The 12,889-nt window shown below is 38.4% G+C and overlaps 1 protein-coding gene across 4 annotated transcripts in view; it reads left to right on the top strand.

Annotated features, from left to right (window-relative positions):
- The first annotated feature begins 3,555 nt into the window (after positions 1-3,555).
- Positions 3,556-12,889, top strand: part of EXOC4 (exocyst complex component 4) — an 805,456-nt gene continuing 796,122 nt past the window's right edge. For all 4 annotated transcript variants that reach the window (XM_032275643.1, XM_032275644.1, XM_032275645.1 and 1 more), the window contains exon 1: positions 3,556-3,707. In XM_032275643.1, coding sequence (XP_032131534.1) covers positions 3,622-3,707 — 86 coding nt within the window. In that variant the 5' untranslated portion in view covers positions 3,556-3,621. The remainder of the gene's footprint in view (positions 3,708-12,889) is intronic.

The raw sequence follows: 12,889 nt of genomic DNA, 5'->3' as shown, positions 1-12,889 counted from the left end.
GTAGCTAAGAATCATGAAAATTTACCCTTATATTTTGTTCTAAGAGTTTTATCTCTTATATTTAGGTCTTTGATTCATTTTTAGTTAATTTTTGCATATTGTATGAGGTAGGGTCCATCTTCAACTTTTTGCTTATACATATCCAGTTTTCAACATCATCTGTTGAGGAGGCTGTTCTTTCCTTACTGAATAGTACTGTCACCCTTGTTGAAAATCAATTGATCGGTCGGGTGAGTTGGCTCACGCCTGTAATCCCAGCACTTTGGGAGGCCAAGGTGGGCAGATCACCTGAGGTTAGGAGTTCAAGAACAACCTGGTCAACATGGGAAAACCCCATCTCTAATAAAAACACAAAAATTAGCTGGATATCGTGGTGGGTGCCTGTAATCCCAACTGTTCAGGAGACGGAGGCATGAGAATTGCTTGAAGCTGGGAGGCAGATGTTACAGTGAGCTGAGACTGACCCACTGTACTCCAGCCTGGGCAACAGAATGAGACTCCCTCTCAAAAAAAAAAAAAAAGAAAGAAAGAAAAAACAATGAAAATCAAAGGGTTACTTCTGTGTGACTTATTCTATTATGCTTATCCGTGTGTTTATTTTAAGGCAAGTACCATGCTATTTTGATTACTGGGGATTTTAAATAAGTTTTGAAATTAGGAAGTATGAGACCTCCACATTGATTTTTTTTTTTCCCCAGATTGCTTTGGCTATTGGGGGCTCTTTTGATCTCCATATGAATTTCAGGATCAGTTTTTCTGTTTCTGCAAAAAAGCCTAGTGAATTTTGATTGGAATTATATTGAATTTGTAAATAGCTTTGGAGAGTTTGGCCATCTTAACAACATTTGGGGAGTTTTCCAACCTGTGAACATGGATGCCTTTCCATTTATTTGAGTCTTCTTTAATTTCTTTCAGCAATGTTTTGTAGCTTTTAGTGTATAAATCTTTCACTTCCATGGCTAAGTTTATTTGTAGGCATTTTATTCTTTTTGCTGCTGTTGAAAATGGAATTATTGCGTAAATTTCCTTTTGGATTGTTTATTGCCAGTTTACAGAAATACCACTGATTTTCTGTTGTTGTTGATTTTGTATTCTGCAACTTTGCTGAATATTTTATTAGCTCTAATAGTTTTTTGTGTGTATTATCTAGGATATTCTCTATATACGATTATATCATCTACAAATAGATATTGTTTTATTTCTTCCTTTCCGATTTGGATGACTTATTCATGTTCTTGCCTCATTGCTCTGGCTATAACTTGCAGTACTTTGTTGAATAGAAGTGGCAAAACATGGTTATCTTTTTCGTTTTTCTACTCTTAGTGGGAACACTTTTAGTTTTTCATCAGCTACGATGATTGCTGTGGGTTGTTAATAAGTGCCCTTTATAGTCTATAAGAAGTTCCCTTTTATCCCTAGTTTTCTGAGTGTTTTTATTGTGAGGGTGTTTTGGATTTTGACAAAGCATTTTTCTGCACCAGTTGAGATGATCACACTTTTTATCCCATGGCCTGAATTCTTCACCACTAGGCCCAGCTACCTCTCCCTTTCTCTATGAATTATTTAATTTTATAGCACAATTTTTGCACTTATACCATAAAAATCTTTAAAAGATATATATAAATATACATTTTGAGACACAGTTTTCCTCTGTTGCCCAGGCTGGAGTGCATCGTGCAGCGAAACGATCTTGCCCACTGCAATCTCCAACTCCTGGATTCAAGCAATTCTCATTCCTCACCCTCCTGAGTAGCTGGGATTACAGGTGTGCCACCACAGTCTGGCTAATTTTTGTATTTTTAGTAGAGATGGGGTCTCACTGTGTTGGACAGGCTTGCCTTAAATTCCTGGCCTCAACCTCCTGGCCTCAAGTGATCTGCCTGGCTAGGCCTCCCAAAGTGCTGGGATTACAGGCGTCAGCCATCACACCTGACCCAAAAATCTTATTTTCTTTAAGAGCCATTAAAATTATGATTTCTAGAAGTTGTATGTTATTTCCTCATTTGAATGTTACATAATTTATTTGATACCTTTGTGATATTTCAAAGATTTCATTACTCTATCTTTATTTCTTTAGGAACGAAGTCCCTAGAACTGGGACATAGGGTATGAATATTTTTAAGTTATCATATCATATATATATGTGTGTGTCTTTGTGTGCATGTGTGTGTATGTGTGTGTAATTTTCGACTAATTTTTAAAAATGTGGACTTCTACCAGCTTGATGTCTATTTAATAAAAGTAGTTGTGTTCTGAGCTTGCTGCTCTACAACTCCAGGACCTCTGAGTTAGTTTGCTTTCTATTCATTTAAGTTCTTCAATCTTTATTGCTACTGAGCAGACCACCTCCTTCCTTCCTTTTAAATTTTTGTTATAATTCTTGTTCCTCAGTCTAACCACTTTCCATACACATTCTGGTCTTGTTTGTTTTGTTCATTTGGGCTTATGAATTAATGACTAAGCCATTGGAGCCAAATGCAGGAAATGCCAACAAATTACCAGTAAAAGCATTAACACAAATGTGCATTATTACTGTTTTTCATTTAGCTTGGAAAAATCTGTGGTGTGGTCTGTTTGTTTTTCAGTTATACTGTCTTTCTTCTTTTCTTTCTTTCTTTTCTTTCTTTCTTTCTTTCTTCTTCCTCCTTCTTTCTTTCTTTCTTTCTTTCTTTCTTTCTTTCTTTCTTTCTTTCTTTCTCTTTCTCTCTCTCTCACTCTCTCTCTCTCTTTCTTTCTTTATATTTTAAGTTCTGGGATGCATGTGCAGAACCTGCAGGTTTGTTACATAGGTATACACTTGCCATGGTGGTTTGCTGCACCCATCAACCTGTCATCTACATTAGGTATTTTTCCTAATGCTCTCTCTTCCCTAGCCCCCGACCCCCTGACAGACCCTGGTGTGTGATATTCCCCTTCCTGTGTCCATGTGCTCTCATTGTTCAACTGCCACTTATGAATGAGAAATATTGTCTTTTCTTTGTCAATATTCTCTATATTCATTTGTTTATTCCTGTGCATGTGCTTTTAGGGCTATCTGGAAATATATGAGCATTGGGAAAAATTGAAGTCACACATAAACCTAATGTAGAAACATTAGTTTTACAGAAGAAAGAAAAGCATTTCTGCTCATATTCATTTTCGCATTTGACTGAATTTTTAAGAAATCACTTGTGCTTAAGGCAAACTTCGCACATAGTCATTTAGCAGAGAACCCCCTCTTTCATTTTAATGCACACCCTCACACATTTGGCATCATCAGATAAATTTGATTTAAAGCCTGACAAAATTCTAAAAGCAAGGAAGCCGAAAAAAGCTCGAAGTCAGAATAAAGATAAATGAAGATAATCATTTTAAGACCTAAGAAGTTGCAGCTGGTTTAGCTTTCCTGCGCGTCCACGAGACGCAGAAGGAAAACTACGATTCCCAGAGTTCTTAGAACAAACACGCGCATCGCGGCCTCGAAACTTGCTCCCTTAGTCCCGCCTTCTCCCTTCGGTGATTGGATTTTACACTTCCGCGCCTCTGGAATTCTCTTCATCCATTGGTGGAGACTCAGGGTCAAATACAGAATTTACTCACGCTTGGCTTCCTTGGAGCCTAGCGGCTCTCCCCACGTCCAAGATGGCGGCAGAAGCAGCTTGTGGGAAATACAGAAGCACAGTCAGCAAAAGCAAAGACCCCTCGGGGCTGCTCATCTCTGTGATCAGGTGAGGGAGGCAGGAGGCAGGGTCTGGGGACGGGGGGCAGCGGCTCGACCTCCGCTTTGGAAGGGAGAAGGGTTAGCTGGGTCTCACCCTGCTCTCCCTCCCCTTTCCTCCTTGCCTCCCGCAGCTCCTCCCCAGGGCCCTATCCCTTCCCCAGGGCCCCAGCAATTTCCCCGCCCGTCTTTTTTTCTGGGAGGAGCCCCGCCTCAGTCTTTTCTTTAGGGGCAACACCTATTAGAGTCCCCGGCCTTTAAAGTACGCTGTTTGGGTTTGGTAGAGAAAACCAGGTGAAGGTGTGTTCCTTGATTTCCAAAATGCTTGTTTATTGTTTTACTGTAGCAGCACTCACTGAGAAAGGCGTCTTGTTTCTTGGACTTTGGGGTGGAAGGCCTTGGAGTCCGGAGACTCCTGTCAGGAGTTGCAGATTGTGTTTTCACACTCTGGATACTTTCAACCACCTGTGCGTGGCCCAGCCTCAAGTACAGGAATCTGCAATGAACTGGTAGAAGGACTGTGGGTTTGAAGGCACACATCGGTTTTCGATTTTTGCTCTGCCTTTTCCTGCCTTCCCACTCTGGTCTATTTCTTAAAAGAAACAAAACCAAACCAATTTAAAATTATTCGCCATGCATTCCCCCTCTGCACCTCCCAGAAGATTGGGATGGGAGTGGAGTGGGAGTGGTGGACCTTTTAGGAGATTTTTAAAAAGAGTCAAATATATTGAGAATGGGGGAACTCTTTCAGCACCTTGAAGATGACACAGGGACTGACTAAAACCATCTAAATAAAATTTATTATGGCACGTTTTTTACGTTGTTGGCATTTGAATTTCAAGTCAGTTATTTTTCATAAACACTCCTACTTTTCCCCGATGTATGCTAAACTTTTGTTTGCGTTCTTGGAAGGCCCCTGGAGTGTCTTGATCATCTTTTCTAAACCCAGGGCCCAACATTATCTGGTAGGTACTAAGCACTTCAATGAATGAATATATCAGACCATTAAAACAGCTTGCCACTCACTAAGACACATCTCATAGGTCTTATTTAGGGGCCTTTAAGATTATGGCCTGTTAAATCATTACTGTTAATTTCATTTTGGGCGTAAGAGAATAAATCTGTGTGGAAATGCTTAGGAGACTTGTCGGACCATACAGAGGAAGTACTGTTTTGAATCTATAGGTCCGCACACAGGTAGCGTAGATGTGTCTAGTGATACTAAAATTCCAATTAGAATGTTTGTTGTTTCCCATCTGAATTTCCTGTGAAATTATAATACCTGGACATGAATTTATTTGGATCCTTTTTTGAACTTTTTTTTTTCTGCCTTATCATCAACATTCATTTAAACAGTAGGTATTTAGTGCCAGTTTGTAGTGTGGTGTCTGGCACATGTTACATATTTGATATTTGTTGACTGAGTAAATGCCCTGAGTTTTGCAAAGATGAAGCAGACACAGTGTTACCCTTAAGGAGAGTATAGTTTATCTGGGGGGAATAAAACATATGTAAATAAAAATGATGACAGAAGACTGCAAGAGAGACATGAAATGCTATGGAAATCCAGGAGGAGTGGCTGTTTCCAATGAAGTGAAATGTGCCATCTCATCTGCGTACTTTTGATTCTCCAGGCTGTTCCCATTTCTTTTATGCTATTTGTGTTTTCTTCAGTGTCAGTTGAATTTACTTTAAGTGTCATATTTTTGAACACAATATGAAAACCAACCTAAAGCTTTTTTTACTAATGCTAATTCAGAACATACATTGCCTTTGGTTGACCATTCCTTAATGTTCTCCAGGAGGAACCCCCTACTGCTCCACGGCGTGCACTGTGATTTTGTGGTTATCCGTCCATCTCTTTTGACACTTTATTAATATATGACCTTCACTTTATCACTGTGATTTAGGCTTAGGCATTTTTTACTTTGATTTCTGTTGTGCATTATTGCTTTTTTCTTTTTCTTTTTCTTTTTTTTTTTTTTGAGACAGAGTCTTGCTCCATCACCAGACTGGAGTGCAGTGGTGCGATCTCAGCTGACTGCATTCTCCACCTCCCGAGTTCTAGCGATTCTCCTGCCTCTGCCTCCCGAGTATCTGGGATTACAGGCGTGCACCGTGACACCCAGCTAATTTTTGAATTTTTAGTAGAGATGGGGTTTCACCATGTTGGCCAGGATAGTCTCGATCTCCTGACTTTTTGATCTGCCAGTCTCAGCCTCCCAAAGTGCTGCGATTACAGATGTGAGTTACGGCACCCAACCCTCATTTTTCTGCTTTATCCTTGACCACCTCAGATGATTGAATAACACTTTCGTTATATATTTTTTTTACGAGCATGGTGTAAGGGAATGTCTAGACCTAGTATCCTGGGCAAGTTTAGTAAGGCTTGGGATGTATCATTATATAGGACCTTAAGACCAAATAGTGTTGGTGTTTGTATTTCAACATTTCTTTGAGTCACAGGGAGATTTTGGTGTTGGAGTAAGGATGTTGGTAGCTATAACTTCCTATTATTTCCTTCCTAATATGCTTTTGAACATACCCAGTGTTTAAATTTTATAAACAGTGGTAGTGAATGAGAGGAGAGTGGTAGTATTACTTTGGTGTTTGGGATGGAGAATAGGGAGAGAGTCCTGAGGGTAATAGAACCAGGAATGTGTATTTCTTGTTAGTAAATTGCACTGTCAGTAGGAAGTTGCTGCTTGTTTTTCTGTTCAATTTGTATCCTTATGTTTCCCTTCTTGCAACATTGTATTTGTTATTCTTAATTCCTCCTATAAAACTTTGATTACCTCCTCCTATCTTTAACCTTTTTATTTCAAATTCTCCTCCAAAGACTGTAGCTTTCTTGCTTGCTTTCCACAAAAAGGAAAACCCATCTTAGGCTCACCTTTATAAGGTCTGAGCATTCCTAAGATGTACCCGGTGCCTGCCAGTTCTCTTTCATGTTTCAATGGACTTATTTTGTCACAAAATAAATTACTAGTTATAGAGCCTACTACCTTTTGAAAAGTTTGATCAGTTTGTCTTTTTTTAAAAAATCTTTTTCTGTCATGGAGTAGCTTTTCTTTTTTGAATAGTGAATGTTAAAAACGCTCCTTTAATTCTCTTGCTCACGTGTAAAAATGTCATTTTTACTATATTATGTATTATAAAATTTTGTATTTTTTCAATGCTTTTCCTAATAGTTGGAGTAGCATTTATTATTACAGTCATTTTTAATATTGTATTTTAACACTACAGGTGGATAAGTGTTTGACTTAAGGACAGAGTAGGTATAGACGTGGGGAATATCCAAATTCATCGCTATTTCCAGCCTGTGGACTAACTAATTAATACTTTGCTAGTATAAAGTATTTTGGTAGTATAAAGTATTTAAACTTTAAAGCATTTAAAAGCCAAAAATTAAGATGTAGTATAGTTGTAATGCAAGTATTATATGGTTTTTTAATTGACTTGAGACTCAAATAAAAATTCTTAATTGTTTAAGAATATGGAATAAAAGTATTTTAGGACAGCCAGATGTTTCAAAGGGTAGACTTCCAGGGCTTTACGGAAGAGGTCCTCAGGCCTGTGAGGTGGGGCTTTGGTGAGGGGACAGATAGTGCTCGGGAGTCAGAGGCTATGGTCAACTGCAGCTTTTGGTTTTAAGTCTTACCACTGGCCCTTTAAAATGGAACTAATTGGGTGGACAGAATCCCGATTACCTGCTGATGTATGATGTACAATTTGGACTGTTTTACACACACACATACACACACACCCCTACTTTTCAGTTGACCTGCTGATGTACGATTTGGATACAATTTTTCTACTTTTCTGTTGATTTCCCCTGCCAACCTTTTGTTTGATGGGAAGTCAGAGGAGGCAGCCTCTCTCCATGGGAAATAAGAAAGATGGCATTTTGGAGATACTTTATTTCTGTGAGTTCTTGTCAGATTTTTAATTGGGAAATGTGTCTACCACTTACTGTTAGGTGATTTGCTTTCCAATTAAATGTTGTCTCTCTTTATAACTTGGCCTGTAATGGCCGGTTTAATTGGGAAGACAAACTTTGGTTGTGACTTCAGGAGACCTTACTGAAACTTGGAGCAGAGCTTTTGAAGACACATTCTGGTTACAGATGTCAAGGAAGTTTGAAGGCAGTGGAAGGCTCACGTTTTCATCAACTTTTATGTCTTCACAGAAGTTGAAATTTCAAAAACGTAGAAAATCCTTTATTGTAGACACCTGTTAAATTTCCTTCCTCCAAGAGTATTTTGGTCAGCTCTGTGTTTAATTCAAAGTAAACTTTGTTGAAGGGGTCTAGGCTTTGATCGGAGCTTTGAACAAACAGCTTTGAGGTTCATGACACAGTTTGTGGCAGGGAAGGAAAGTGGTGACTCTGTTTTGAGCTGAGTCCTGGAAGTTGGGTTAGGTGTTAATGCTTTTTTCCAGCACCATCTCTTCTCTTCATTTGAGCCCATCACATAATGGTTTTTTGGTTTCTAGCTCTCTTTGCACCCTGGTACGTCCTGGCCTTACCGATGCTGTGTTGTTGGAAAATTACTACTAGAATACCCAGAAACAATGCTGTCAGGGAGTCCTGGGATGTCCGGCAGTGTATGTGAATGTAAGGGTCCAAAAAATTCCCATATTCTGGCTAAACGTGTGGATTAGCATCTTGTGGACCCACGTTTTAGTATACTTCGTGTAATTGTTAACACTGGGATTTCTTGAAGGCTTTGAGGCCTTTTGTTTTGATGGTGGGTGATGTGGTCAGGTTTTTTCAAGCCATTACTTGTAGATAGGTGTGGTCATAGCCTGTGGTGAGAAGTGCTGTGGTGGTATGTTGTAGTTGAAACTTGCTGTATTACCTGTATAACCCTAGACCAGTTACTTAAAACCACCGTCTTAGTTTCCTCAGAGTGGTTGGAAAACGGGCTAGTAATACGACCTGTGGTTTTTTGGAACATCTCATGAGGTAAGAGTATATAAAAGTGCCTAGCACAGTTTGGCACACAGTATACACTCAGATGTTCATTTCCTTCTTTCTAGGATCTGTAGTCTCTTTGGTTAAGAAGCTTCTTTTGATTTTAATATATTTGCCAGATAGCAACTAGGTTATAATGTTAATTTTCCACCAGGAATAACCTTGATGGGTTCACTTAGAGTGTTTGATTCCATTTGTCAGAATGTTGTCTTTGTAACCAGGAAATCTTGTACAGCTGAATTAAGATAGTACTATTATTTGGTAATTTGAGAGTAAGCTAAAAAAGCTAGATTTAAATACATTATTCTTATGCGTGTATATAAAGCATGTAAAATATAAACACACATAAAGTATAAAACATATTAGACTGCAAAGACTACAAACAAGCAAATCAAGGGGCCCATACTCTTGAGATAATTCTCGTTGTCCTTTATAAAAATTGTATTGTACAAATTTGTAAAGACTAGCATCATAGGAACATTGTCCAGCAATCTCATTTCCAAAATATTACCTGTTTTTTCAGTTTTTCATATGGATCTTGTCCATGTACATACATTTTCTTTTTTTAATATTGCTATACCATCTTCATAGTTATATAAGTTTTTTAAGTGGAGAACTTAAACATATAGACAACATTAGGGGAGGAAAAAAATCACCCATATTTTCTTCCTTTTTTTTTTCTTCAGACAGTCTCGCTCTGTCACCCAGGCTAGAGTGCAGTGGTGTGATCTCAGCTCACTGCAACCTCTGCCTCCTGGATTCCAGTGATTCTCCTGCCTTAGCCTCCCAAGTAGCTGGGACTATAGGTGCATGCCACCACACCCAGCGAATTTTTGTATTTTTATTAGAGAGATGGTTTCTTCATGTTGGCCAGGCTGGTCTCAAACTCCTGACCTCAGGTGATCCACCTGCCTCAGCCTCCCAAAGTGCTGGGATTACAGGTGTGAGCCACCATGGCTGGCCCTATATTTTCTTCACCAGAATTATGCACTATTATTACTTTTGGTTCCAGTTTAAGAAATCACTATATTGTTGTAAAAACAGTACTCTCATGATAAATAATTCAAACAATGAAAATGCAGAAAAACATGAAGATGAAAGTAAGAAAAAATTATTTCAAATTTTATCCTTAGCAAGTTACTATCACTGATATAAAAGGAAACTAATTCCAGACCCCTCTCTTTTCTGTGGAATGTATGTGTGTATATGAAATGTTGATGGCCAGAATTATTTTTTTAAATTAAATATGGGATCTTACTCTATATGCTAATTTTACTTGTCCTCCTCTTTGAGGTGTACATATATATACTAGAGTGCACAAATCTCAAGTGTATGGCTTGATGAATTTTTGCTTGTGTAACTACTGTCTAGCTGAAGCTAAGGAACACTTCCAGAATTCTAGAATGATCCTTTCCTGTCAGTTTTTTTTCCAGTACATTCTGTGTGTGTGTGTGTGTGTGTGTGTGTGTGTGTGTAAGGATATTCATTTCCAACACCACTTGTTAAAAAGACTATCCTTTATTTGCTTTCTTTTGCAACTTGGTCAAAAACCAGTTTACCAATTTTATGTGTGTGGGTTTTTTCTTGACTTTCTAGTCTGTTCCATTCATGTTTATATTGATAACAATACTACACTGTCTTGATTACTGCTTTTGTAAGTTCTGAAGACAGTGTAAGCCCTTTAACTTTATTCTACTTTTTCAAAGTAGTTTTGGGTCTTCTAGGTTGTTTGCATTTTCTTATGAATTTTAGAATAAGCTAGTCAATTTCTACAGTAAAACCTGTTGGGATTTTGATTGGGATTAATATATGGAATTGACATCTTTATTTTGAGTCTTCTAATCCATGGATGGGGATATATTCCCATTTAATTCTTCATCAATTTATTTCAGCAATTTTTTGGGGGTAGATTTTAGTGTCTAGGTTTATCTGTCTTTGGTCAGATTTATCTCTAACTATTTTAGGCCTCTTCAGGTTGTGTCACAGTTTATGGAATGTTGATATTCATTAAAAAATGTATTTTTTTCTTTTGGTGTTTTGTTTTATATAGTTTCTGTTGCTATGCTAGTTCACTAGTCTTTTCTGCTATTCCTAATCTCTTGTTAATCCCATCTAATGTTATTTTTATCTTAGATTGTACATTTCAATCTAAGATACGGAAGCTTATCTTCTTTATCTGGAAATTTGGGTCTTTTTCATGTCTCTGCTTACATGTTTAACTTTTCCTGTAACTTTGGGAACAAATGGAATACAGGTATTATAATAGTTTTAATGTCCTTGTCTACGAATTTTATAATCTGTGTCATTTCTGTGTTAGTTTCCGTTGATTAATTTTTTTCCCTTTTCCTTTACAAGCCTTGTAGTTTGTTGTTGTTTTGTTTGTTTTTTTGAGACAGAGTCTAGCTCTCTTGCTCAGGATGGAGTGCAGTGGCACAATCTGCTCACTGCAACCTCTGCCTCCCAGGCTCAAGTGATCCTCCCACCTCAGCCTCCTGAGTAGCTGGGACTATAGGTGTGCCACTGCACCCAGATAATTTTTGTATTTTTTTTTTTTTTTTTTAGGTTTTGCTATGTTGCTTAGATTGGTCTTGAATTCCTGGCCTTAAGCAATCGCCTGCCTCAGTCTTGAGAAGTATTGGGATACCACCTCTGGACACCTTGTACTTTTTGATTTGATGCTAGACATTGTCAGTTTTATCTTGATGGCTATTGGTTTTGGATATTTTTGTATTCCAGTATTCTTGAGCTTTGTTCTGAGATGTGGTTATCTGGAAACAATTTGGTTTTTTCAGGCCTTGTTTTATGTTTTGCTAGTTAGGAGCAGAGCAACTTTAGGGCTAAGTTTATCTCACTACTGTGACAAAATTCTTTTGAGTATCCCACTCAATACCCTGAGAATTATGAAATGTTTTCACTCTGGCCTGGGGGGATAGGCACTATTTCCAGCCCTGTGTGAGTTCAGATCATTATTTCCTCTAATCATTTCAGGTGTTGTTTTCCTGGCTTTGGGTAGTTCCCTGTTACACGTGTGCAATCATTACTCAGCTGATGACCCTCTACAGATCTGCAGACTTCTCTGTGCAGCTCTTTCCCATCTCCATTTCTGCCCTGCAGATTCTAACCACCTTAATATGCAGGGTTTTGGAATCTGTTTTGTTGACTTGTTTGTTAGATACTTTGTTAGTAACCGCTGTTTCTTCTGTGCCTAAGATGGAAGTCCATCAGTACCTCATATTTAAAAAATCTCTGAAGTACTATTTTGGACTGCATCTTCTCAAAGAGGGAGAATAAGGTATTCAAATGTGCTATTTAAAGTGATGGCAGCTGGGTGCAGTATGTGCCTGTAGTCCCAGCTACTCCAGAGGCTAAGGTGGGAGGATTGCTTGAGCTCAGGAGTTCAAGCCCTGTTGGGGCAACATAGTGAGACCTCCCCCTAAAAAATAAAAAAAAAATATAAAGTTATGACGTGAAAGCAAATGAGGTATGTCAACACTGATGGTCTTACTTTGCAGAGTATTAAATAGTTAAACACCTTTACTTTCGGCCAGGTGTGGCTCACACCTGTAATCGTAGCATTTTGGGAGGCCTGAGGTGGGTGGATCACTTGAGGTTAGGAGTTTAGGACCAGGCTGGCCAACAAGGTGAAACCCCATCTCTACTAAAAATACAAAAATCAGCTGGGTGTGGTGGCTGTGTGACTGTGTGACTGTAATCTCAGCTATTCGGGAGGTTGAGGCAGAAGAATCCCTTGAACCCAGGAGGCAGAGGTTGCAGTGAGCCAAGGTTGTGCCACTGTGCTTCAGTCTAGGTGACAGAGCAAAACTGTGTCTCAAAAATAAACTTTACTTCCTATGGTACTTTTTTTGGAACGTTCAGAACTCATGGATATGCCTTGAAACTTAGGCATGTTTATTTTTTCTTCATTTTTAAAAATAGAGATTTGTTTATTTAATGCCCGCAGTAGTATTGTAAATTATTGGCTTGAGGCGTAATGTGGCTGGTAGCGGGTTTTCATTGAGCAGCACAGTATTTGCAGTCTTTTGGTTGGTTTCTGGTTTTGTTTGCATTTGAATGTTTGCAGGGGTGAGCTCTGCTCTCTATTGTCTTTATACTTGGCTCTGTCTTTCATTTTTGTTAGCTACTTTCAAGCCATGAAATGAATTATGACCTTGGTCCTTACAGTGGCCAGTTTTTTTTTTTTTTTTTTTTTTTTTTTT

This window comes from Sapajus apella, unplaced genomic scaffold (assembly GCF_009761245.1).
Source record: "Sapajus apella isolate SASKATOON/1434 unplaced genomic scaffold, GSC_monkey_1.0 scaffold7, whole genome shotgun sequence".
In the NCBI taxonomy this organism is placed as follows: Eukaryota; Metazoa; Chordata; class Mammalia; order Primates; family Cebidae; genus Sapajus; species Sapajus apella.
Note: the sequence above shows the minus strand (reverse complement) of the source record. Positions and strands in the feature narration are given on the sequence as shown.